This window comes from Camelus dromedarius, chromosome 2 (genome assembly GCF_036321535.1).
Source record: "Camelus dromedarius isolate mCamDro1 chromosome 2, mCamDro1.pat, whole genome shotgun sequence".
NCBI lineage: Eukaryota > Metazoa > Chordata > Mammalia > Artiodactyla > Camelidae > Camelus > Camelus dromedarius.
This window is the reverse complement of record NC_087437.1, coordinates 66,499,646-66,526,734: the sequence shown is the minus strand read 5'-3', so window position 1 is coordinate 66,526,734 and position 27,089 is coordinate 66,499,646. Positions and strand designations below refer to the sequence as shown.

Genomic DNA, 27,089 nt, shown 5'->3' with positions numbered 1-27,089 from the left:
GAGTCTACATTCATGAGTGAAATGGCCTTCTTTTTCTTTCTCGGTTTGACTATATGTGGTGGTGGTGTCAGAGTTATGCAAGTCTTCTGAAATGAACTGGGGAGTAGTCCTTCTTTCTGAGCTTAAATGTGTTTGAGATGTTCTATTTCTTCAGTTTGGTAGAATATTAGTATAAAATTATCTGAGACTGATGTTTTCTTCATGGGAAAAATTTTAAGCACTCCTGCAATGTCCTTACAACTTACAGAACTTTCTGCATTGTTTTGACAAATTGTATTTTTAAAAATTGTGTTTTCTTTACAAATTTAGTTTCACCTAACTTTTCGATTTTTTTTTGCGTATGGTTGTTGATAGTATTACTTTAAAATCTTTTTAGTGTTTGTTTTATCTATAATCATGCCTACTCTTTTCATTCATAACATTATTTATTTGCGCTTTTAACTCTTTTTTTCCTTAATCAGTTTTACTGGAGGCTTGTTTATTTTCTTGGTTTTTTTCCCAAACAATGAACTTTTGAGTTTGCTGATTTTCTCTATTATATATATTTTTTTCAGTTGCATTAATTCCCACTCATATTTATTGTATCTTTCTATTTTCTTTAGGTTTGTTTTGTAGTTCTTTTCCTAACTTAAAGTACACATGTAGCTCATTAATTTTCAGTTACTCATCAGTTTTACATAAGTACTTAAACATTTCTTTCAAAACACTGATTTTGGTACATTCCATTAGTTTTGATATATAGTTTGTCATTATTATATAGTTTGCCATATTATGTAATATCTAATTTTTAAAAACATTCCTTTTGATTTTTGAACCCCTGAGTATTTGACAGTGTGTTTTAAAATTTCCAAATATGCAGGGATTTTAAGTCATTTTCTAGTTAATTTCTTAATTGCTCTATGGTCAGGGTCCCTAGCCTGTATGATACCTATTTTTTGAAATTTAGTGAGGCTTGCTTTATGAACTGGTATATGATTTTATACATAAAATAATCTAAGTCCACTTCCAAATAATACTGTAACTTCTCATGTAGTGCAGGTACTTTATGATGGATTATACCCAGTTCCTCCCCGTGACATTGCTGTCATTCATTTCACTGACTGATGTGCTATAATCGTCTGATACATTTTTCCTATTATTGCTTTAATAGTTATCTTTTAGATCAATTAAAAATAAAAAATAATTTTATTTAACCTTTCTTTCCCATCTCTTCCACTCTTCCTTTCTTTTATAGATCCAAGTTTCTGACCTATATCATTTTCTCCTGCCTGAAGCACTTGTTTTGCCATTTATTGCAGGGCAGGTCTGCTGGAAGTGAACTCATTCAGTTTTTTATTGTCTCAGGAAGTCTTTACTTCTCCTCTTTTTTTTTTTTTTTTTGAAATGTAATTCACATACCATAAAATTAACCCTTATGAAGTATGTAATTCGGTTGTTTTCGGTGTACTCACAAGATTGTTCGACTATCAACACTGTCTAATTCCCGAACATTCTCATCATCCTAAAAGGAAACTCCATACCCATTAGCCATCTTACCCTCTTCCCAATTACCCTCTTCCGCCCACTGTCTGGCAACCACTAATTTACTTTCTTTCTATGGATTTGCCTATTCTGTATATTTCATATAAATGGAATCATACAACATATAGCCTTTTGTGTTTGACTTCTGTCACTCAGGTTAATGTTTTCAAAGTTCATCCATGTTCTAGCATGTCTCGGTACTTCCCTACTTTTATGGTTGCATAATATTCCACTGTGTGGCTATACCATATTTTGTTTATTGACTCATCAGTTGATGGAAACTTGAGTTGTTTCTTTTTGTCTACTTTTGTATAAATAATGCTAATAGGCACCTTCATGTATGCATTTTTGTATGGATGTATTTTCCAGTTCTCTTGAGTCTATACCGAGGAGTGATTTCTGTGTTACATGGTAACTCTATATTATACTTTTTGAGAAACTGCCAGACTGTTAAAAATGGCTGTACTATTTTACATTCCCACCAGCAATGTATGAGTGTTCCAATTTTTCCACAACTTTGTCATCTCTTGTTATTTTTCATCTTTTTTATTATACCCATTCTAATGTATCAGGTGGTGTATAATTGTGGTTTTGATTTGCATTTGTCTAATAATTAATGAGTTTTAGCATCTTTTCATGTGCCAATTGATTATTTGTATAACCAATTCTTTTTTGGAAAAATGTCTATTCAGGTACGTTGCTTATTTTTAAACTGGGTTTCTTTTTATTTATTATAGACATTATTTTTAATGTCTTTATTGTTGAGTCGTAAGAATTCTGTGTATATTCTGGAGACTAGACGCTTATCAGATACATGATTTGAAAAGTATTCTTCTATTCAGTGGGATGTCTTTTTGCTTTCTTGATAGTGTCCCTTGAAACACAAAGTTTTAAATTTTGATCTTTTCACTTGTGAATAATGATTTTACTAGATAAAGAATTCAAGGTAGGTGGTTTTTTTCTTTCAGCACTTCTAAGATTTTATCTCTCTTCTTGCATGTGTGGTTTCTGACTAGAAGTCCACTGTAATTCTTATCTTTGTTCCTCTATAGTTAAGGTATGTTTTTCTTCTAGATTCTTTCAGATTTTTCTCTTTATCTTTGCTTTTCTTTAAATATTATATGCCTGAGGCTTTTTTTTTTTTTAAGGTATATATCTTGCTTGGTGTTCTCTAAGCATTCTGGATCTGTGGTTTGGTGTTCGTCTTCAATTTTGGGAAGTTTTCAGCTATTATTACTTTAAATATTTCTTTTACTGCATTCTCACTTCTCCATCTGGTATTCCAATTACATATATTGTACTTTTTTATATTGTCTCACAGTTTTGGGATGTTTCATTCTGTTTTTTTGTTTGTTTGTTTTTTCTTCTCTCTCTCTTTGCATTTCAATTTGGGAAAAGGCATCCCCTCCTGACATCCTGCTGTGGTTTCCTCTTTATGTTTCCAGTTAAAGAAGATCTTTTTGGCTAGGTTCCAGTCTTTTTTTTTTTTTTTTTTTTTTTTGGATGATTGTTTAGCAGTCACTGTGGTTTTGTTGTAGTCACTAGGAGAGGCGAGCTTGTGGTCCTGATACTCTGCTGTCTTGACCAGAAATCCTCTTTTCGATATGATTTTAAACAGGATTGTTTCCTTACTTTCTCCTTATGATAGTTTATTATTAGTGTAGTAGAAAAGCAACAGATTTCTGTATATTAATCTTGTATCCTATAACTTTACTGAATTTACTTATTAGTTCTAATAGTTGTTGTTTTTTCTTGGTGGGGGACTTCAAGGTTTTCTATATATAGTATCATGTCATGTGCAAATAGTGACAGTTTTACTTCTTCCTTTCCAATTTGGATGCCTTTTCCCCTTTTTCCTTGTCTGATTGCTCTTACTAGGACTTCAAACACTATGTTAAATAGATGTGGCAAGAGTGAGCATTCTTGTCTTCTTCCTGATTTTAGAGGAAACGCTTTCAATTTTTCACCATTGAATATGACATCAGCTATAGGTTTGTCATAAATGGCCTTTGTTTCCTCTATACCAATGTTGATGAAATTTTTTATCCTGAATGGATTTTGAATTGTGTCAAATGCTTTTTTCTTCATCTGTTGAGATGATCGTGTGATTTTTGTCTCTCCTTTTGTTAATGTGGTGTATCATATTGATTAATTTGTGAGTCTTAAACCATCCCCACATCCCTCAAATAAATCCCATTTCATCATGGTATATGATCCTTTTTGTATGTTATTGGATTTGGCTTGATAATATTTTGTTGAGGATTTTTGTATCTATATTCTTCATCCTTGTTAGTATAGTGATGAGTATCCCCACCTGTCACATATTCACCAGAGATACTGGCCTGTAATTTTCTTTTTTGTAGTATCTTTGTCTGCTTTTGGTATCAGAGTGTAATGGTAGCTTTGTAGAATGGATTTGGGAGGATTCCATCCTCTTCAATTTTTTTGGAAAAGTTTGAGAAGGATGTATATTAGCTCTTTTTTGTATTTTTGGTAGAATTCCCCATGAGGCCATCTGGTTCAGGACTTTTGTTTGCTGGGAGTTTTTTGTAATTACAAATTCAAGATCAGTACTAGTGCTCTGTCTGTTCAGATTGTCTGTTTCTTCCTGACTGAGTCTTGGAAGTTTGTATGTTTCTGGAAGTTTGTCCATTTCTTCTAGGTTGTCCAATTTGTTGGCATATAACGGTTGTTTATCTTTTCAAAAACCAGCCCTTGGTTTCATTCATCTTTTCTATTGTTTATTTGTTCCCTATTTTATTTATTTCCTCTCTGATCTTTATTATTTTCTGTCTTCTTCTGACTTTGGTTGGTTTGTTATTCTTTTTCTAATTCCTTTAGATGGAAGGTTAAGTTGTTTATTTGAGATTCTTCTTGTTTCTTGAGGTAGGCCCGAATCAATATAAACTTTTCTCCTAGGACTGCTTTTGCTGCATCCCATATATTTTGGAAAGTTGTGTTTCCCTTTGTATTTGTCTCAAGGTATTTTCTGATTTCCTTTTTGATTTCTTCCTTGACCAATTGGTTTTTTAGTAAAATGTTGTTTAGTCTCCATGTGTTGGTACTTTTTTCATTTTTCTTGCTGTAATTGATTTTTAGTTCTAATTGGAAAAAAATGCTTGATACAGTTTCTATTCTGTTAAATTTGTGGCCTAGCATGTGATTTATCCTGGAGAACGTTCCATGTGCACTTAAAAAATGTGTGTTTTGTTGTTTTTGGATGGAATGTTCTATAGATATCCAGTAAGTCCTACTACTTTATTGTATAGTTTATGACTACTGTTGCCTTATTGATATTGTCTGGATGAACTGTCCATTGATATAAGTCAGGTGTAAAGTCCTTTACTATTTTTTTTTGGTCAAATTCTCCCTTTATATCTATTAATATTTGATTTATATATTTAAATGGTCGTGTACTAGATGCGTATATGTTAACAAGAATAATATTCTCTTCATTATTGATCCATTTATTATTACATAATGTCTCTTTTGTCTTTTGTTATAAAGTTTATTTTGTGATATGAGTATTGCTACCCCAGCTTTCTTGTCATTTCCATTTGCATGAAATATCTTTCTCCATTCCCTCACTTTCAGTCTGTGTGTGTCTTTAGCTGTGAAGTAAATCTCTTCTAAGGAGCATATAGATGGGTCCTGTTTTTTTTACCCACGTCTTTTGATTGGAGCATTGAGTCCATTGACTAAAGTAATTTTTGATAGTTATGTACTTAATGCCATTTTATTTTTCTTTCCTGAGGTGGGGGGTTGTAGTTTTCCTCTGTTCATTTCTTCTTTTTTTTTCAATCAACGTACTGGGGATTGAACCCAGGAGCTGAGCTATTTCTCCTGCTCCCCGTTTCTTCTTCTTTTTGCTTCTTCCCTTGCAGTGTGATGATTTTCTTTAGTAGTGTGTTTGTATTCCTTTCTTTCTAGTTTTTGTGTTTCTATGGTTCACTTTTGATATGTGATTATTATGGGGTTCATGTATGTTGACCTGTAACTAAATCTACTTGTTTTAAACTGGTAGTCATTTAAATTCAAACATATTTTGAAAGATCTATCTTTTTTACTCCCTTCACCCACATTTTGTGGTTTTGATGTCGTATTTTACATCCCTTCACTGTTCATTTTAGTTATAGTTGCTTTTATAATTTTTGTCTTTTAACCTTTCATCTTGTTTGGGATAGTCTGTGCTTCTTGTACCTGGATATGTTTCCTTCTTCAGGTTTGGAAATTTTCAGCCATAATTTCATCAAATACAGTTTTGATCTCCTTCTCTCTCTCTTCTCCTTCTGAGAATACAATGCAAATGTTAGTGTCTTTCATGTTGTTCAGTAGATCCATTAAACTGTTCTCATATTTTTGTTTGTTTTTCTTCTGCTGTTCCAACTGGGTTATTTCCATTATTCTGTCTTCCAGATCACTTGGGCATTCTTCTGTATCATCAAGTCTGCTAGTCATTCCTTCTAGTGTGTTTTTCATTTCAGCTATTGTATTCTTCAGTTCTGACTGGTTCTCTCTTTTTTTTTTTTTTGAAAAACAAACAAGTTTAATAACATGTATACCTCCTGTATACTCAGAAAAACTGAGTCACTCCCTGAAATAGGCAAAGGTAACACCTTAAATACTGTCTTTAGCTAAAAACAAAAGCAAGAACTTGGGCTGACTGCTTCTTTTTTGTATTTTCTAATTCCTTGTTAAAATTCTCACTGTGTTCATCTATTCTTTTTCCTAATTCGGTTAGCACATTTATTACTAATGCTTTGAATTCTTTATCTGGTAAATTGTTTTTTTGTTTCACTAGTTGTTTTTTCAAAGGTTTTCTCTTGCACTTTCAGTAAGATAAATTCCTCTATCTTCTCATTTTGCTTATCTTTCTCTGGCTGTATGAAATAAGGTGAAACAGTTGTGGTCTTGAAAGGGTGTCCTTATGTGGGAGCATCCCTAGACAGTCTGTGTGGGCCCAGTGGCTTTGGCTGGAGAGCTGGATTGGACATGAACACAAGTCACATCTTTTCTCAAGGCATGCTGGTAGCTATCACCTTGGTAGAAGGTAGGGCTGGAGATGGAGGTGCTAGGGCCAAAGTCTTATAAGGCTGGGTTCCCCTCTGCTCAGTGGCCATTGCTGCCCTAATGGGGGTGAGTTCTGGTCCTATCTTGCTATAGCAGAAGCCCTGAGGGCTGGGTCTGAGCTAGTTCCACTCCTTCTAAGTGTACACTCTCCCCATTCCCAGATGAGAGCAGTGCTGGATTAAGAGGGACTGGTGTGGGGCACATGGCATGGATTGGAGCATGGCTACAGCATAGGCCATGGTGGTCCACCTGAGGCCAGAGATCTGGATTTCTCTGATGCCCTGCCTGTGTAAGCACCAGCAATGGCTGCCCCCACCCTGCTTAGACGCTGCTTTGTATCTGAGCTGCCTCTGTCTCACAACCTGGCTCCCAAGCGGGGTTGGAGCATTCACTTGCATCAGGCTGGGGCACACGCGGAGGCATTCACGGGAAAGCAGCCAGCCACCTATGCAGTTTTCAGTCCACCCTCTCTGCCCTACTTTGTGAGCAAGCAAATATGCACACATTCCTTATAAGCAAAGTCCAGGCTTCCCACAGCCCTGCTGTTATTCCCAGCCAAGGGGACTTGCCTTCCCTGTGTCAAACTCCAGGCCTGGGGCACCCAATATGTGACTTGAACCACTCACTCCCCAGTGAGATCTCTGCCTGTGTAACCCCTCCTCATTACCTGAATCCCCTAAAAGGTCCTGACCTGATCACTTCTCTTCTTTTCCTACCCAACTCCGAGTGGATCTTTCTTACAGCCATGGTTGTGCAAGAATCTATCTGCCAGTCTCCAGTTAGTTTTCAGTGAGAATCGTTCCACATGTAGATGTATTTTTGGTGTGTTTGTTGAGAAAGGTAAATTCCACATCCTCTACTCCTACTCTTGATCTCCTTCTCCAGACAAAATAGACTTTGAAACAAAGACACTCCAATGAGTCTGATTATGTCCAGCAGTTCTCTCTGCATTGCTAACTGCTACACAGTAGTCAGTTCTCTCCTCTCTGCAGTGTTTGAGTGGTTACTCTCTCCTTCTTGAAACATTTTCTTCAGTTGAAATCTGTAACAGATCTCTTGTTTGATTCTTTCTTCACTGACCTCAATACAAGTCTTGGACATGATGTTGAACAATGAATACTTAGGGGATGATGATCATGATGACACAAAAATGCCCCATACAGTTCTTGCTGAATAGTTATTAGATTTTCACACAAAGACACTCACATACATACACAACAGATAAATTTATTAACTGTACCACGTGATGATTATTTACTATTCATTAGGTCGAAATGGAGCCCCTAACGGTCTTCATCCTCATCATCTTTCACAGTGAGTAGGCTGAGGGGAAGGAGGAAGATGAGGGGTCGGTCCTGCTGTTTCAGGGGTGGCAGAGGTGGAAGACGTAGAGGAGGTGGGAGGGGAGGCAGGAGACACAGGCACACTCAGTGGAACTTTACAGAAATACATTGTAATTTGTCTTTTTTTTTTTTTTTTTTTGCTTTTTCATTGCCCTAAAAATGTTTCTATATGGTACCAATCCTTATTCCATCATTTGGTTTAGTTTCAGTGCCTGTATCATAGAAGGGTCCATGTTGTAAAAGAAGTCAAAAGCCATCTTGAATAATGGAAAGTGCTCTCCCAGATCATCTAATGTCTACTGTTGTCTGGCATCGTGTCTTCTGCATCCTCTTCCTCCTTGTGTTGCACTGGTTCAGAAGCACTGGTCCCTGTCAGGTCATCTTCTGTTAATTCCTCTGGGTGGTGTCTTTTAGCTCTTGAATTTCTCCAAGATCCATGTCTTGAAATCCCTCACCTCCCACCACCTTTTTTTTTGTTGTTGTTGTTGCCATATTCACGATCTCTTTCATGATTTCCTTGATTGGCTCTGTTGTAAATTCTGTCAGGTCATGCATACCATCTGGACACAGTTTCCTCCAGTAGGAATTTATTGTTTCGGGCTTAATGGCTTTCACAGCTTTTTCTATAATAATGGTGGTATCTTCAGTGATGTAATCCTTCCAGACTTCCTAACGTTCTCTCTGTCGGGTTCTCTTCCATAGCACTGACAGTCCTTTCCATAGAGTATTCCATAGTGTTATGAGCCTTAAAGTTCCTTCCATGTGACCAACCACCTGAGCTAGAGGCTTCATTATAGCCATTGTATTTGGAGCAAGTAGATCACTTTGTTGCCTTTGGTATTGAACTTACGGGGTTCTGGGTGGCCAGGGACGTTGTCTGATATGAAAAGAAGTTTAAGAGGGGAGTCCCTCACTGCCAAGGTACATCCTGACTTCAGGGACAATGCTTTAATGGAACCAATCCAGAAAAAAATGTTCTCTTCAAGGCCTTCTTTTCTAACCAAAAGACTTGGCAGCTGGTGTTTGTTTATCTTTTCTCTTCAAGACTGGGGGGTTAGCTGCTTTCTAGATAAGGGCAGTCCTGATCATAACCCAACTGTTTTTGCATAAAACAGTAGAGAAACCCTGTCCCTTCTTGCCTTGAATCCTGGTGCTCACTTCTCTTCCTTATGAACAAATGTCCTTTGTGGCATTTTTTTTCCCTCCAGAATAGGGCACTTTCATCTGCTTTAAATATCTGTTCAGGCAGATGTCCTTTTCCCTCAGTGATTTTCTTAACGGTGTCTGGGAACTCATCTTCTGCCTCTTGGTCAGCAGAAGCTGCTTCTCCTATTATCTTGGTTTAAGCCAAACCTCTTTCTAAAATTATCAAACCATCCTTTGCTGGCATTAAGTTCTCCAGCTTTGGATCCTTCACCTGCCTTTTACTTAAGTCCTTATATAATGACTTCACTTTTTCTCTAATCATATTAGAGTCTACAGACAGGCCTTTCTTAAAGCAAAGCTGCACACACATGAAAGCTGCATTTTCAACGTGAGATAAAAAGGTAGTTTGCAGAAAGTACAATGTTTTCACATCTGCGGGTGTGGCTGCAGCGACAGCTTCATGAATTTCCTTTTCTTTTTTCACAATGGTCCTTACACTGGATTCTTTTATCTTGAAATAGCAGCAGCTGCAGCTGCAGCCCTCAGTCTACGGTGCATATCAAGCAATTCAACTTTTTCTTGTAATGTCATGACTTTTCTCTGCTTCTTGGGAGCATTCCCAGCATTGCTGGTGGCACTTCGTATGGGTTTCATGGTGTCATTCAAGGTGTACGGTATTACGCTAAATATGATAGAAACTACGTGAGAAGCACTAGAGCTCACTTGTTATCTTGACACGCAACTCAGCATGTTAACATGAGAGATGACCTGCTCACTTGGAGATGGTTAGTGTCACCATACTTTTTAAGTCGACACTCGCCGACACAAGTTCACAGCAAAAGCAACAGGAGGTAGCTGTGAAATTATTACAGCAGTGTAGTATTTACTATAGTTAATTTTACGCAGTTATGATTTAATACTGCATCTTTACACTTATTTACATTTCTTTCAACTGCGAGTGGCACCACACGTGGTCTGTTATGTGTCTGTGTGTGTTAGTTTTGATAAATTTTACTTTTTTATGATAGATTTGTATATATTTTATGGTAGTAAATGATTAAATAGACTAGTATCTGCCTATATTTTATGCATTCATGACATGCCAAATTTTTTCTTTTTCAATATTTCTGTGCTGTGTGGTTCATCTGCAAGTTTTTTCAAGTTGTCAAAAATCTCCAAAAATTTTTCCAACATATTTATTGAAAAGCTTCTGTGTATTAGTGGATCTATGCAGTTCAAACCCATGTTGTTCAAGGGGCAAGAGTACCTTTAGACTGCTGCTGCCCTCTGCTGATTCATGGTTTTGGTTATCATAGCGCTGCTATATATATTTGCTGTCAGATTTATTTTCAAGAAACCCAGAGGCTCTATTACAACCACAGTAACTTTATGTGGCTCCAAATTTTACTCATAACTAACATATTTTTATTAATTTCAAGTCTTGGCTTTGTGCTTGTTGTTTTATCACTTATATATATATTTTTTGTGGAAAAATGTAAAAAGTATTATATGATGAAAAAGTAGTAACAGTGTGATTTTATAATCACAGAGATCAGAATTTTTGATTCTTTTAAGTTAAAAGTGTCCCCCTATACCTGAAAATGGAACCAATGAACAAAAACTCATGTCATGTATAATTTTGGCAGGACTTTTGATGATCAAAAGTTAAAAAAAAATAAAATGAAGTGCATGTTGAAATAGAAACACACACACATTCTTTCACAAGGAACCAAGTTCAAAAATCTTGTCTTGCAGGCCTTTAAGCTCAAAATAAAGTTCTCTTTACTTTTAAATAATTACCATTTAATGCCCATCAGTTCCCGCATGACAACAGAACATGCTGAATATTTCAGCCATTTGCCACACGGGACAGTTTTCTATTGCCCAGACAGTCATTCACAACAGCAGATTAGCTCACATGGAAGAATAGGGGTTGGGGGTTTTGCTTGACACATGACAGAACCTTCTAAAAACTTAAAAAAAAAATGAAAACTTTTGATTAAAATGGATACACCTAGAATATGTTTCAAGTTTGTTCTGTGGTTAACTTATTCATGGGACTATCATAGCATCCTCTGGGAGAGATAAACACCCTGGTTTGGACTTTCTTGAACTGCCCTAGCTTGGCCATGGAGAAGATTATTTCTGATTGATACCAGATCTGTGACTTGGATCTGGTAGTGGGAGAAAATACAAAGGCAAGACATGGCACTCGTTGGTGTTATTTCAGGCATTGTTGGAAAAGAAGAATAAGACTCTTGAAACAAAGAAACCCATGCGCTTTCTTCAGAGAAAGCCAGTGCCTCAACCTCGGCTGCCAACTCCAACCTTGGAGATGAGTTCCAATGTAAGTGTGAAGCTTCTTTTATTTAAAATGCTAAATTCAGTGTTGCCACCCATTTATTCTCAAGATGGTTTGGGTTAAAATCGAACATAACAGATCCCAAGATTTGACTGATGTTTCCTTTATCCTTCTGTTTTAAACGCACACACACAAACAAGCAAAATGAAATGAAATCTAAATTCAATCCTTTTCAAGAATAAAAACACAAAGAATAAAATCTTCCCAAGAAAAATAGGCAACAGGAGGCAATCGTCACATCTGTTAAATAAAAAAAGAAGATTGAATAATGATCAGTTCCCATAACCATCTTCCCACATGCAGAGGCAGCAGAGAACAGCTGGACTTAGAGAGGAATGAAATACAGAGGTGCCATCGAGACAGGCTGGCTTCCAGGGTAGGACTGGCTCAGAAGGCTTCCCCTGACTAGGGCCATACCTCACCTCCGCGGAGCCCCAGACTCAGTTCGGACAACATTCCAGAGTTGATTAGGTTTTAAAGGACTGACTCAGACCAAACCCACAAGAAACTGCTCCAGATGCCACAAGGCAAATTTGTTACTTTACAGAGAGAAATAGAACTGCCTGGTGGATCGGGATGTTCCTCTCGGCAGGTCAGCTTGTTACCTCCCTGTCCTTGTGAGGACAGGGCAGTCTTCACAAGAAGTCAGATTGTACAGAAGGTGGCTGTGCTTTTCCGCGGGAAGGAAGCTGACGGGACATCTCAGTAGCACCTCTGGTGGCTCGTCTCTGTGGAGGGACCAGAATGCTCCCGCTGACTGGTCACAATGTGCTCGGGCAGCATCCCTTTTCTAGACTTTGTGCCGACCAGCGCCTGTGGTTGACACTCTGTTTCACGTGTGTTCACTCCATTGAGTCCACTGTTGATTTCTTTTGCAGTCAGACTCAGCTCTTCCTGCTTTTGACACATACTTAAGGTGATTTTTGTAGATGGCTAATCTTGTCCACTATATTCTGATGTTACCAGTTCAGCTAAATTCTTGTGAGAAGCACCTCACTTTCAACTCTGATATAAGACCACCCGTATTGTCTCCTCATGAGCAAACATGAAACAACTATTGCAAAAGAGATGTTATTTGTAGTACTTACTGCTTCAAGAAAGATTTTGCTGGAAAGAAGTATAGAGAAAAGAAAAATGGCTTAATTTGTACGGGTAGCATGACAGTGGGTAAATATTTTGCTTTTGATATAATTAATGATAGTTATGAAAAAATAATAATGAATTTTAACAACACTATAAGTAACATGTAAAATCCTCTATGTTTAATGAGGGGAGGGCTGATGTTTTATTTCTCTCTCAATCCTTCTGGCATCTAGCTTTTTGCTAGATACAAACTTTTTTTTATATAAATCTTCAGAAAAGTATTTGATGCTGACTGTGCTGTTCTCAAACTGCTTGGTTCTCCCTTTGTTCTTTCAGGAAGAAGAAGATATAGAAATGGCTGTGATCTACCTTCAAAAGTTACTCCGGGGCAGAGTCGTTCAGAACATGGTGTGTAGGGTGCAGCCACTGGCCCTGCTCGTCTTCTTTGTGAATAGATTTACAGAATGCGAATGTGCTTGGTTCCTTGGGGGTGAATTGCCTCTTGCACTCTGCCGTCCTACGGAACTAACTTTACCCGCCCATTCCCTCCTGCTGCTGTAGTTTGCCCAGGTAAGGGCACAGTGTCAAGGAGAGGAAGGCCCTGCCCGCTGTTTGCCACAGTTGTAACCAAGGCAGTGTGAAACTCATGTCTTCCTTGGAATTGCTGAATCTAGCAACTTTCATACCTGAATTTTGACTGTGAAAACATCACCAACCAAGTGGATTATCTGATTTTTCCAAAGTCATAATACAGTTATTTGAGTGTGCATATACCTAGTAATACCTGAATAATACATGAAGTAGCTAAGTAATAATAACTACCTTTGAACAATAACTAGTTTTGAACCCCTACCATAGGCTCACATTATATATTCTTTGCTCTAATATATCATCTCACTTTTTTCCTGTCGGTTATCCATTTTACAGGTGAGTAATGTGAGTCTGAGAGGGATTATGTTAACTGCCAGCAAATTCAACTCTGGTCTTCCTGACGGTAAATCCTTAGCCAGATGACTTGTGCTGCTAGAGCACGCACACGCTTCAGTTTAAAAACGGACTGATTTAAAGCCCCGGCTAAAATGCTTTTTCTCCCCAGACAGCCCTAACTCTTAAGAGACTCGGCTTTGGTGACTAAGTCCAGGGAAGCGGGGTGAGCATTTTGTGTTCAGCATTACTCTTTCCTCTCCTTTCGGTATTTCCCCAGGAGAAACGCCACAGTTAAGTCCAGACAGCAGGTTGTGTATTCCACTCCAGGGGCAGATCTCTCAGAAAAGAGAATATGACCACGAAAAATACCATCCCCAGGCTTCTTAGGGAAGGAGCAAAAGGCAGAATGGAGCCCACCACTTACAAGTGCCCCACGAGTCACCTGCAGGCGCGGCCTTGTGCCTGGCACAGGGGATGCTGATTTGCAAGTCTGTCTCTGGTTTGATTTGATCCAGATGTTTGAAGGGAAAGAGAAGCGGCTGGAGCTGATCCAGGAGCTGCGCACCAGCCACGCGCTGCAAGAAGATGACAGGCTGGTGAAGAAAGCCGAGAAGCAGGTGACCCTGGCCTTGCAGCGGCAGAGGAACCTGCACGAGCACAAGGTGGTTTCCTTTCCTTTCTTGTCCCATTTTCTCCCTTGATTTTTGCTGTTGTGCAGGCAACATCACAGTAACAATAAATGCAGTGATGAAAGGGAAACAGCCCCCACAATCCCAGCACTCTAGCGCTGGCAGCATTTTTTATCAGTGCTGTTGCAGTCCATAATTTGAATGGGGTGTGGTCCCCATCCCCTCGAATTGAATATGCTCTTATTTTCGTTTTTGCAAAAAAGAAAAGATCCCCACAATTTAAAAAGGTTTTCTTTTCCAATTTTTCTTAAATATTTGGTGACTCTATTATATTTCAGTGGAAGCCCAGCAGAATGAATTAGTAATAAAAGCAATAAGAAAAAAGTGAGAAATGAGATTTTAAAAACTATCCACACTCATGTGTGAGTTTTTGAGCTGTGCATGCTGGTTATATTTGCATATTAGAGGCATAGATAGCTCATGCTGGTTGAAATGCATATTAAATACGTTAGTATGATATTCTGGGACTTTCATCAGGTCCACTGAGCTCTGTGTGACTGACAATAGCTGGTAATTGCAGCTCTAACCCAACAACTGTAAATGTGCTTCCCATTTTCTTCTGGTGTTTGTCTGTATACACGCAGCATTTAATGTTGTTGACTACAGCATTGGTCTGCTTTCACTATCTCTCACTTATCTGTAAATCAGTGTGAAAAAGGATGAGTTGGCACGGAGTTTAGTGTTACAAGAAAGTAAACTGACAGCAAAATTACTATGACCCGCGTTTAGTAACACACATACCTTGTGCTGTGGAATTGAGAACAAATGGTAAGTGGCTCAGAAACAAGCACCTCTTTATTCCTTTTATGTGACAGCAGGGCTGTGGATGGTCACTGAGTGATGGAAGCTGGGGGTAGGGGAGAAAGCCATGAGCTGTGAGACCCAACAGATGGACCAGAGAAAGGGGAAGAAAATGTGGACAATGGAGTCTCTGAATCCTGAGGTCTAAGAGTCCTGGAAATGATGGAGCCAGGCTGCACTTCTTTTCAGATACGGAGCAGAATGCCCTAGAGACAGAATACCCAGGCCCGGGGATGGAAAAATGCCATCCTTGGCCCCTCAAGGTTTCTAATTCTAGACTTTAGCAGCTGCAGCTCAGCCAATCAGGATTTTCAGCTACCCTATGCCGTTTAGTGGATAAATATTTGACTGACAGACATCATGTCAGCTAAGAGGGCTTAAAGGGAAGAGCTGTCACTTAGCCACAGACTCGCCAGGCTTACCTGCAGCGGTACCTGGACACACCGAGGATACGCAGGCACCCGAGGGAGCGGGCAGCTCACATGCCCACAGCAGTGCTGGTCCTCTCCTTTTCTCCTTCCCTTGTATTTGCTGTGGAAACAGTCCAGAAACTCCACAGTTCCCAGTTATATAATGTACTACATGATATGGTCACAGCAGAATCACCTTCCTAAATATTCTTACTTAATTTTCAAATGAGATTGTACTACCTGAGCAAACCCAAAGTTCTTGCTGAGGGGGAGGCTGGACAGAACAGGGAGCCATCTCGGGGTTTTAAAGGTTGCATCTGCCCCACCCCCCCACCACCAAGTGAGGGAGCTTGTGATCCCAGAGACAAGGAGAAAATCCATTTGTGGTCTGTGGGCTGAGTGACTGCTGTTCACAAATGTAAGGAGTACTGACACACTCTTAGTCTCACCCTTTCTGTCCGTCTCGCCCTATTTTATACATCAAGCTGCTTAGAAAGTATGTGTGACCTTTTGGGGGAGGGTATAGCTCAGTGGTAGAGTGCATGCTTAGCAGGCACGAGGTCCTGGGTTCAATCCCCAGTACCTCCATTTTAAAAAAAAGAAAGAAAGAAAGTGTGGGCTAGGAGGTGGGTAAGGATGAGGATGTGGGTGTTGGGGCTAAAACCACACTTGAATGCCAACTTCCCACAGTGGCCGTAAGACCTGTAAGACCCGTAAGACCCGTGTGGTCCTCCCTTCGGATACACACCAGAGGGGGACTAAGAACAGAGGGAAAACCTTCAGTGTGACAGCAGCAAGTGCCGGGGAGAAGGGCTCAACCCCCTTGTCCCTGAGGACAGTGCGGGCACACGACACCATCTTAAACACTTTTCCTTTATTTTCCATGTGCCAGGGCCAGGGCAGAGTGACAACCTGGGGCTTATCCCTGGCCAGGAGCTCCAGGCCCTGCTGTACCTTGGTGATTACGTAGACATATAGGCTTTTTTCCTGCTCTGGATCAAAGATAGTTTTAATGACTTTGAAGTTATTTAAAAGAATAAAAAGTACCAAGGTATTCTACTTTCATGTTACTCAGATCTTAAAATTCCCCAAACTTGTGTTAAAGGACCAAGCATTGAAAAATTAAAAGGTATCATGAGTGAATTTCTAGGTCTGTTTAATCAAACTCCAATATTATCTTTTAATAAAAACCTTGACCTTTCCCTTCACGTCTGGGGAGACACAAGCACCTGACCTTCTGAGTTAAATTGAAAGAGAAAAAAATTCTGTGTGGACGCTGACAGAAATGTTTTACTAAATCTTTAAAAAAAAATTTGTAATTGAAGAATAGTTGATCTACAGCATTGTGTTTTACTAAATGCTCTTTATAATTTGAAGACTATCCTCCATCAGTGACTGACAGAGCAATCTGCTTTCTTACATCTGAGTTTGTAACATAAGTTTTCCCAGTAAAACCCTTGGGATGGGGCCAGGCTGGAGATAATATTCTTTGTAAAAACGAAGTGCCTTCTGAAAGTGACGTGACTGGCAAGGGTAACCTAAGCATCCTGTCTCAGAAATCACCATTCTTAGTGGAATCTGTAGCTTCATCATTCTGTTACTGTTTTTAAGGTGTCACTGGTTGAAAATCATTTGGCCGGACTGGAAGGCAGGGTGCTGGCAGACATGTTTGACTTCCTGTCCAAGGAGCTGGTGAGACTGCAGGAGGAGAGGAGGGTCCACGCCCTGGCCATGCTGGCCGAGCGGCAGCGGAGGATGCGCGAAGCCGAGGAGAGTGGCCGGCGCCAGGTGGAGCAGCGGCGCCTGCAGGAGGAGGACCTGATATTTAAGGAGGCAAGTGCATGTCTGGAAGCTGTAAGGAACCGGGTCAAACCAAAGGCAACTTGTAATATGAAATGGCGTGTTTTTTGTTTCTCATTGTTTTCACCAAATACGTGTTGAGTCTCTACAATGTGCCCAGCACTGTGCAAAGGCACTGTGGGATCCTTTGGAGGGAAAAACCAGGCCTGGCCTCTTCTCTCCTGGAGCTTAAGTCCTATATAACATGCAAATAAGTGTAGGATCAGAAAACATGATACGTTTTGTGAAGGAAATAAATGGGGCCCGGTGACACATTTTGAACAGGTCACTCTGCTTGCTGTGCGGAGAGCAGATTGGAGGAAGGACAGTGTGGAAATGAGACCAGGAACGTGGCGAAGTTCAGGCCAGAGTGAGAAACGGGAGGATGTCCGGTTTTGGTGTGAGTGAGTGGGGAGAGGATGGTTCTGGTTTCTGAGGCGGGAAATCTGAGGGTGGAATAGTTTATGAGCAGAATCAGGAGTCTGATTTATATTAAGTTTGAGACATCTGAGTGGAGGTGTCATTTCAGCAGATGGATATACAAGATGGAATTTAGAAGAGAGGGTTTGACTGAAGATATAAACTTGGGAGTCAGGAATGCCAGGATGGTGAATTAGAATTGTGACCAAGACCCGGTAGATGTGAAATTCCAAAGTGACCAAGATGCAACTTCAGAGGAAATTCAAGGAACTAGTAATATCTCAAAGCCCTCCCGCCCTCATCAAGAATTTAAAAGCTCAAGTGTTAAAATTGGAGGGGACTGGGAGGAAGACTTCTTTAAAGTGAGCTGTGCTATGACTAATACCCACTAAAAAACACACCCAGAGGTGGGAGGAGTACTTCCCCGGCTCAGAGTATGATATGCATCCTCTCAGTTAGGGTGTCTGACCCTCAGGAGGGGTGGTGGGCACACCCAGAACAGGTCAAGGCCAAGGCTGTGAGTTTCCCTTGGACCAGATGTGGGCCAGCTGGGAAAGACAGAAAGGGCCAATCTGGAACTTAACATTCCTGTCCAAGAGGCTGTCAGGGTTGTATATGTGGATGCTTTGGGGCTCCTCAGTTTAAAAACATGCTGCACCAACTTGGGGTCTTTCTATTTGATCTGAGATTTTAAGGATTTACCCAATTGCCATGGAATTAGGATTGATCCATGAATGGTATTTGATGTGTGTTTTTTCAAATTAAAACATTGATAAAAGTTTAACAGATTTTCCATCCTCAGTACAGCTTAAAGAGTTTTGGCTTGTATGTTGTCAAGCTGAGCTTTTTAACTGGAGTGGCAGATCATCCACAATATGAAACAGCCTATTATACTAATTCACATTCTAGCTTCCTACTGTCTTAGCACATTTTTCTTTAGAAAGAGTTACTGAGATTTAGCAATTTTTAGCAAACCAGAACTTACTCTCCCCTACCTAACATCACTAAGGAAAGACCAGCTGGGATGGGAGGAACCAGCTGGGAGTGAGAATCAAAGGAAGGGGACAGAGGAACCATTAGACTCAGAAACACAGAAAGGAAGAAGCTGGTGAAAGGTTTCTAGGAAGGTATCTTCTAGGTGGGAATGCCAGCATGTCTAGAAAGGGCAAGGAAAGGTTAAGAGGACCCTTCCAGCCTGATTTAAGGATCATTCATGTAAAGAACCTATCCACCTATGGACCATAGCGTCATTTAAATTCCCTATCTCGCATCATATGACCCTCTTAAAGATAAATATACTTACACATAAATATACCAAAACACAGAAATGGATACATTAGTAAATTTCCAGAAAACTAACATATAGATATTGAGAAACATAGGTACGGAAAGTCAGACTCACATTTAAACACGTACACACTTTGCACGTCAGTACGTGAAGGCATATTCACAAATATAATCACATGTGCACAATATTAGCAAAGCCATGGAGGAACACACAGACACACATGGAGCCACCCATGCATTCCCTTACTCACTCATGCACGTACAAGCTCAGGTGTGTCCAGAAACATACACACCTGTACAGATACTTGTAAACACTAAGTTCATATATTGCTAGAAGTAGCTCACATTACACTTTCCACCTCTGAACTATAAGACTCAGCTTCTCGTTCCATGTAGCTGTGACTAGTGTCCTGAATACGACTGTAGTCTCCATGGGAGCAGGCAGACGGTACATCCCCTCGTGCCTTCCACACGCCAGCATAGCCCTCTGTACATAACAGACATTGAGAAAATACATTTGGGTTGGTTGGTTGATACAGTATCGAGCTGGTCATTGGGTCTCTCCCATAGGAAGGCATAGGGCTTCAAGGGTAAGGTCTCGGTGTTTTACAAGTAAATATATGCTCAACAATGCTACCTAGAGTCCTGCTGCAGTGCTAGTCAAGGAACAGGTGCTGAGTTGTTACTGAGTCCCAAGCATCATCTGAGACACAAAGAAATACTCAGATATTAAATAGAAAATGCCCTTCCCCCTAAAAGCTCAAAATCTGTTGAGACAGAATGCATACAAAACTAAGTGCGACACCCTTGATGCTTGTGAAACTTCCTGTGTATCTACCTGTAAAACAGGCAAAACTAAACTGCATTGTTTGTGGTCGCGTAGTTAGGGAGCAAAACTCTAAAAATGGAAGTCTTTACCGTAAACTCATGAGAGTGGAAGGGGGCTGTGGTCAGGAAGAGCCCGCAGCCACCTTTGGGATCCTAGCAGTGGCCTGACCCTAATTCATTACACTGTACATGTATGCCCTTTGCATTTTTCTAAATGTCCATTCTATTTCACAATTTCAAGAATGCTTTAAAAAGAAGCAGTTCAGGGCTGAGATGATGGTTCGAAAAATTCATCAGAGACCCAGGATCCTTCCAGCTTTCTGTTTTTCTGTCACTGGGGTATGACCCTTACGGCAATTTAAGATGATGGGTATCCCTGTGTTTTGTCCCCATGAAGTGAGAAATGAAAAGAGAGGGAAAAAATAAGCTAGTTCTTTCCCTTTAAGAATCCTTCCTGGAAAGTGCACAGATCACTTCTGCATGTATTCGCTTGCCAGAGCTATGGTGCTAGGAAATGTGGTCTTTATTCTAGGCACCTGTTGGCTCAGCTAAAATCCAGAGGTTCTATTGTTTAAGAGGAATGAGAGAGGACATTGTGATACATGTCTGGATCTCTGCCACAGTTAGGTAGTTTAAGCAAGTCACACTGCTGGTAAGAACAAAGCCAGGATCCAAAGCAGGGTTATTGATGTAAGCCCATGACCCTTCTCTAGTATTGTATTGCCCATCCCAAACTGAGACTCATAATTCTAAAATGAAGCAGATGGGTGGGGGCTGCCCAGAGCCGGGTAAGTGGGTAGATTAGAAAAAGATTGACTATCTGTAGTAAAGAAAAGGGGTGGTCAGTGAGGGTACTGACCCATTTCATTAACTTAATGAAATAGATGTGCTAAAAAAAGTCGACCAATGTTTGCACATTTTTCTTGTCTTGTTTACAGTAGTAGCATTCCTATTCTCAGTCACTGGGGTATTTTTGGGTTTTACAGGTGATTAAAGTTCACCAAAGTACTGTAACTTCCTATCTGGAGGACATAATACTGAACACGGAAGAGCATACTGCAGAAGAACAGGCCAGGGCAGAAATAGAGAAGATGGCTCAGGAAATCAATGACATTGCTTATGAAATGGAAAGCCGGTGTGTACCAAGGGGACAGATGGTAGGGTGGACGCCCATCTGCTGTTACTCATGTGTATTTTTCAGGAACTTAAGATTTCACCACCAAGGAGATATAAATAAGTTACTCATGCATCAGTATGCATTGTTTTATTAGCACAATTCTCTGGAAGCCCACAGACCTGTACCTTTGTATGGTAGGAACATTGGGAATAGAATTTTCAGCTTTCCCCTGCAATCTGGATCACTCTGATGTTTCTTACTTTTAGAATATTGCAAAGCCTGAGAGCAATGTAAGTATATCCAACTTCACTTGGGCTTCACCCCAAGGTTTTTGGCTTCCCTGTGTAAGTCATATCTCTAACACTCCCCTCCCAGCAGGCAGGGTAAATTAAAGATGGGGTCAAATTTGAATTTTCCATGGAGTTAACCAAGCTCACCAGGAATGTGATATTTCAGATCACTTAAGGAAAAGGGAGGAGTCGGATTTGAGCAGTGGAGTTCCTTACACAGGCAAGGAGGATCTAAGTATAAATCAGCAGCGCAAGTAAGGCAACAAAGAAAGCACTAGTTTAATTTGTTTTTTATTTTTTCAGTCGAACTCAGCTTCAGTCAGAGGAGATTGTTGCCGAGTTGGTTTATAGTTTCCTGATCCCAGAGGTGCAAAAGGACTTTGTCAAAGAAAAAGGTAAGCTGAAGTCAATGCTTCACTTGATAATCTTTTTAAAGATGTAAACTGTTTTCAATATTCCAGAGATTTAAACCTGAGCAGAGGTCTGGGGAAAATGCTGGAGGAGAATCACTGTTTTCTTATTTCAAAGCTTATCAAGTTCTCTTGACGCTGATTCCAGAACATGATCACCATTAGTACTGATGGGTGCAGGAAGTTTGACAGAGTAGGAAAATCCTTTAAGAGGCAGTCCCCAAGTTCTCAGAAGAGGTATATTTGGGTTTGTTGTTGTTGTGTTTCATTTTATTGAAGTATAGTTGATTTACAATCCTGAGTTAGTTTCAAGTATACAGCAATGTGTATGTACACATAAAACTCTTTTCCATTATAGGTTACTATAAGATACTGAGTATAATTCCCTGTGCTCTACAGTAAGTCCTTGTTGTTTATCTATTTTATATAGAGTGGTGTGGACCTGTTAATCCCATACTCCTAATTTATCCCTTCCCCTTCTTCTCCCCTTTGATAATCATAAGTTTATATTTTGTGATTTGATTTTTTCAACGTAAAGCAAGCATAGAGAATATGCAGGGTTTTCCCACTGTTGCAGCCTTTTGGAGGCAGGGCACGTGCAAAGGCAGGTGTTGAAAAGCTGGGATGCCTGACAGACCTAAATCTCCTCTGCGGCTCTGCCTGAGTCACAGTATCTTCTGTTCCTGCTAGGACCAATCTCAGTATAATCCTCACTTCCTATTTGCCAAAAGTGGCATGTTTTTAAAGATTGATGCTTTTAATCAATAGAGAAGGAAGGAAAAAAAAGTGTTTAAGAAAAGAATGTTCTTCTGGAGTTCTGTCAGACTACTGCTGACAGTCCTGATCCCAGCGGGAAGGGTGCAACAAGAAGATCGATGTTTAAGCGAAATGAGAGCTCAGGAGGTTTTAGAGTTTGTAAGGGAGTTCTAGACAGGTTTAAGAGAAGTGTAACATTTCAGATCACCTAACCAGGGAGAAAGGAATGGTGGAGTTCTAATGCATTGGAAGAGAACAAAGAAATGTCTTATTTTCCCATGACATGATTGTACTGTAATTTTAACTGTTAAACCAGCGACAAGCATTTAGTTTATTTCCAGTGTGTTTTCCTATAAACAGCAATGTATATACTGGCCATGACTTTGAGAGTAAATTCCTAGCAGTCCAATACTGGAAATAGGGTTTGAGTGTTTTTCATTTTGATGTACCACCAAATGGCCCCCACAAAAGATTATTCTAATTCATATGTATGATAATGCCTCTACCAAAAAAATTTAGTTTTCAGATTCTATAATATTTCTGTGTCACCTTATATTTTAAAAGGGATCTTGTTGATGCCCAGGTCCTTAAGAAAATATGCAACTCCTTTCTTCTCTTCCTCAGTCCAAAGTGAGGTCAACTTGCTTCAGATCAATTCCACCTGAGGGAACTGAAGGAGAGGGGAAATCCTGTGTGTACTAGTTACTAGTTTGTGACCCTGCCCCCAGCTTCTCCTGGCTCTGAGGGGAAGGTACTGGGGGTGGGCGGGTGCTTGAGCGAAAGGAATCAGTGGGACTTGTCTGTGGGCAAGCAGGGCAAGTCCTCAGATAAAAAGTGCCACCTGGACAGGGAGCAAACATTAGGGCCTTTTGTGTTATACTCTACCCCAATTAAGTAATACTAAATTCAGATTGTTTTGAGATGTCTCATTATTGATTTATTTATTTGGATGAATTTATTTTTTAATTTTATTGAGGTATAGTTGATTTATAATATATAAGTTTCAGTGTGTATCACAGGGATTAAAAATTTTTATAGATTATACTCCATTTAACATTTACTATAAAGTATTGGCTATATTCTCTGGGTTGTACAATCCATCCTTGTCGCTTATTTATTTTATACATGGTAGCTTGTACCTCTTAATCTCCTACCCTTACCTTGCCCCTTTCAGCTTCCCTTTCCCCACTGGTAACCACTAGTTTTCTGTGTCTGTGGATCTGTTTCTGTTTTGTTAAATTCATTTATTTCATTCTTTTGATTCCACATATAAGTGATAACAGTGTTGTCTTTCTCTGTCTGACTTACTTCACTAACCACAATACCTTTAGGTTGATCCATGTTGTTGCAAATGGCAAGATTTTATTGTTTATGGCTGAGTAATACTCCATTGTGTATATGTGTGTGTGTATATATATATATATATATATATCATCTTTATCCATTCATCTGTTGATGCTCACTAAGGTGATTTCCATGTCTTGACTATTATAAATAATTCAGCTATGAACATTGTGGTGCATGTATTTTTTCAAATTAGTATTTTTGTTTTCTTCAGATATATATGCAGGAATGGGATTTCTGGATCACGTGGTGGTTCTATTTTTAATTTTTTGAGGAACCTACATTTCCCTTAGTGGCTGCACCAATTTATATTCCCTCTGACAGTGCACAATAGTGTTCCCTTTTCAACACATTCTCACCAACATCTGAATGAAAGCCTTGCCGGGTAGAGTATTCTCGGTTGTAGGTTTTTCCCTTTTATCACTTTAACCATGTCTTGACTACTCCCTTCTGGCCTGCAGAGTTCCTACTGAAAAGTCAGCTGACAGCCTTATGGGAGTTCCCCTGTATGTAACTTGTTGTTTCTCCCTTGCTGCTTTTAATATTCTCTCTTCATCTTTAATTTTTGCCCTGTTAATTCCTCTTCAGGTTGATCCTGTTTGGGACCCTCCATGCTTCTTGGCTGTGGGTATTTGTTTCATTCCCCAAGTTAGGGACGTTCTCAGCTATTATGTTTTCAAATATGTTCTCTTCTTTTTCTGGGAGCCTGATAATGCAATGTGCTTGATGTTGTCCAAGAGGTCTCTTAAACTGTCTTCGTTTCTTTGTATTCCTTTTTCTTTTTTCTTTTAAAGCTTTAGTGATTTCCAGTGCTCTCTGTCTTCCAGCTCACTGATCTGTTGCTCTGTATCACTTAATCTACTATTGATTCCTTCTAGTGCACATTTTATTTCAGGTATTGTATTCTTCATCTCTGGTTCTTCTTTATATTTTCTAACCCTTTGTTAAAAGCTTCCAATCTCTCATTCTGTTCATCCATTCTTCTCCTCAGTTCTTTCGTCATCTTTATAATCACCACCTTCAACTCTTTCTTGGGTAGATTGTCTTTCTCCACTTAGTTCTCCTGGGGTTTTAATATTGTTCTTTCATTTTAAATGTATTCCTTTACCACCTCAATTCGCCTAATTTGCTGTCTTTATTTCTATATACCTGGTAGGTTGGTTATGTTTCCCAGCCTTGGAGAAGTGGCCTTTTGTAGGAGATGTCTTATATGTCCAAGTAGCACATTCCCCTCTGGCACCAGGGCTCTGTGCTCTAGGGGTGCCCCGATGTGGGTTGTGTGGGTCCTTCTATTGTGGTGGCTGACTACTGTGGGCAGTCTGGTAGGCATGGCTGGCCCCTGGTCTGGTTGGTTGCCAGCCCCTGCCTTGTGTGGAGGCCGCTAGCCACTGGTTGGCAGGCTGGGTCGTGATGCCGCTGGATGCAGGAGTCCAGTGGGTGCTGCGACTAGTGCTGGCTCACTGGTGGGCAGAGCCAGGTTCTGGGGTGAGTGGTTGCAGGGCCAGGGTTCCCTGCCCTAGTGTCAGCTTGCTGGTGGATAGGGCCAGAGCCCAAGGGCCTGGGGCTGATGCTGGGTCATGACAAGGCAAGGTGCAGGGCTGTGGTGGGTCCTTGGGCCAGTGTCCATCTGCCATTGGGTGGGGTTAGGGTCTAGGAGATAAGGCTGGTGCCTTCCCACTGGTGGGTGAATCCAGATTCTGGGGTTGGTGCAGGTCTGCTGGTGGGCAAAGCTGGGTCCTGGGTCTCCGGCTGCAGGGCCAAGGTTCCCAGAGCTGATGTTTCAAACTGCTGGTAGGTGAGGTCTGGTGTATCCTAACGCTTGTGATGACTCACTGCTGAGTCTGGGGAGGCTAGCTGAGAGGCCCAAGATGTCTCAGAGCTGGTGTTGGCCTACTGGTGGGTAGAGCTGGGGCCCAGCAGGTCTGGGGCTGGTGCCAGCCTACTGGGGGTTTGAGCCAGGTCCCAGGGTCTCTGCCTGCAGGGCCCTTGGGGTACCAGTTCTAGTGCCTGTGCCCTGGTGTGTGAGACCATGTCCTGGGATGGCTGTGGGCTCAGGGTATCTTAAGGCAGCCTGCCCACTCGTGGGTGGGGCTGTGTCCCTGCCCAGCTAGTCACTTGTCCTGAGGGGTCCTAGTACAGTCCAGGCTGGTGGGTGTGGGCAGGGTGGGGCCCCGAGGCTATTAAGCTAGAGGGAGGGCTCCACAGCAGCACCTGCCAGCACCAGTGCCCACGTAGTAGGACGAGTTCCTCTGTACAGTTACTGCCCCCAGTGTCTGTGGCCCCGGGCTGAGCTCCAGTGGCCGCCTGCCTCTCTGGAGACTCTCCAAGATCAGCAAGTGGGTCTGACCCAGGCTCCTTCCAAATCACAGCTTTTGCCCTGGGTCTCAGATGGTGTATGATCTTGTGTGTGCCCTTTAAGAGCGGAGTCTCCATTTCCCACAGGCCTCTGGGACTCCCAAAAGTAAGGCCTGCTGGCCTTCCAGGCCAAACATTCTGGGTGCTCTTCTTACCGGTGCAGGACCCCGGGGCTGTGGAGCCTGACGTGGGCTCAGACTCCTCACTCCTCGGAAGAACCTCGGCAGTGGTAGTTAGTCTCCTGTCTGTAGGTCGCCTGCGGGGGTGTGGGTCTTGACTACGCTGCGTCTCCACCCCTCTTGGCCACCTTGCTGCGGTTCCTTCTTTACCTCTTTCATTGTAGAGGCCTTTTCTGGTAGGTTCTGGTCTTTCTCATCAACAGTTTCTCTCTAAATAGTTGTAATTTTGGTATGCCCATGAGAGGAGGTGAGCACACAGTCTTCCTACTCCACCAGCTTCTCGTTTTCCTAAAAGCTGGTGGATGGGAATGACCCTGAAGAGACCTGGGTATAGATGAAAATAGCATGCATTTCAACTTTGGTAGCTACTAAGTTCCAGACAACGTACCAAGCATTTTTAGAAGTGCCTTATCTCACTCATATTTCAGTTAAGGAAATTAGAGTGCATAGAGGCATTATACAACTCACAGATTGTACCATGGTCTGTGTGGCTCCAAAGTCCCCATTCTTTCAACCATACTGCCATAAAGTGTTATAAGCTGCTATGATTCACCCTGTGTAAACTAGCTGACTAGCACAGAATCCACAGTACTTCTTACTGTCCTTTACTAGCTATATGACTTTGGGCCAGTTACCTAATCTCTCTCTGCCTCTGTTTCCTCATCTGAAAATGGGGGCATCAATAGTACTTTTAGGGTTCTGGGGTGGTGTAAATGAATACTTATATGCCACCTGCTTAAACAGTGCCTGGCACAAAGTAAGAGCAAATGATAATCATCATCATCATGATTGCCTCTTTCCAAGGCTTAATGTACTAAGCCTTGATAATAAATATTTGTAGAATATGGAGCCAGGACCCATTTCTAAAGCTGTGAGCTCAGAAGCTCATCATCAGTCAGCAAGTACCCTCTA

At 40.8% G+C, this 27,089-nt stretch overlaps 1 protein-coding gene and 1 long non-coding RNA gene across 10 annotated transcripts in view; one reads left to right on the top strand and one right to left on the bottom strand.

Moving 5' to 3' along the window:
* The window catches only part of CFAP91 (cilia and flagella associated protein 91), a 71,199-nt gene that overhangs the window by 32,339 nt on the left and 11,771 nt on the right, over positions 1-27,089 (top strand). For 8 of the 9 annotated variants that reach the window (XR_010384370.1, XR_010384371.1, XM_064494869.1 and 5 more), the window contains 6 exons: positions 11,311-11,427; positions 12,862-12,933; positions 13,968-14,114; positions 16,964-17,185; positions 20,713-20,861; positions 21,437-21,528. Coding sequence is in view for 7 of the 9 variants with exons in the window: in XM_064494869.1 (XP_064350939.1) it covers positions 11,311-11,427; positions 12,862-12,933; positions 13,968-14,114; positions 16,964-17,185; positions 20,713-20,861; positions 21,437-21,528 (799 nt within the window). In the remaining 2 variants the exon portion in view is untranslated. The remainder of the gene's footprint in view (positions 1-11,310; positions 11,428-12,861; positions 12,934-13,967; positions 14,115-16,963; positions 17,186-20,712; positions 20,862-21,436; positions 21,529-27,089) is intronic. The other variant, XM_064494877.1, reaches the window with a different exon arrangement.
* LOC135323139 (uncharacterized) lies at positions 12,523-14,966 on the bottom strand. The gene is made up of 3 exons (XR_010384384.1): positions 14,883-14,966; positions 13,877-14,027; positions 12,523-12,549 (listed from the first exon to the last, which is right to left on the bottom strand). It is a non-coding gene; the product is annotated as an uncharacterized LOC135323139 (long non-coding RNA).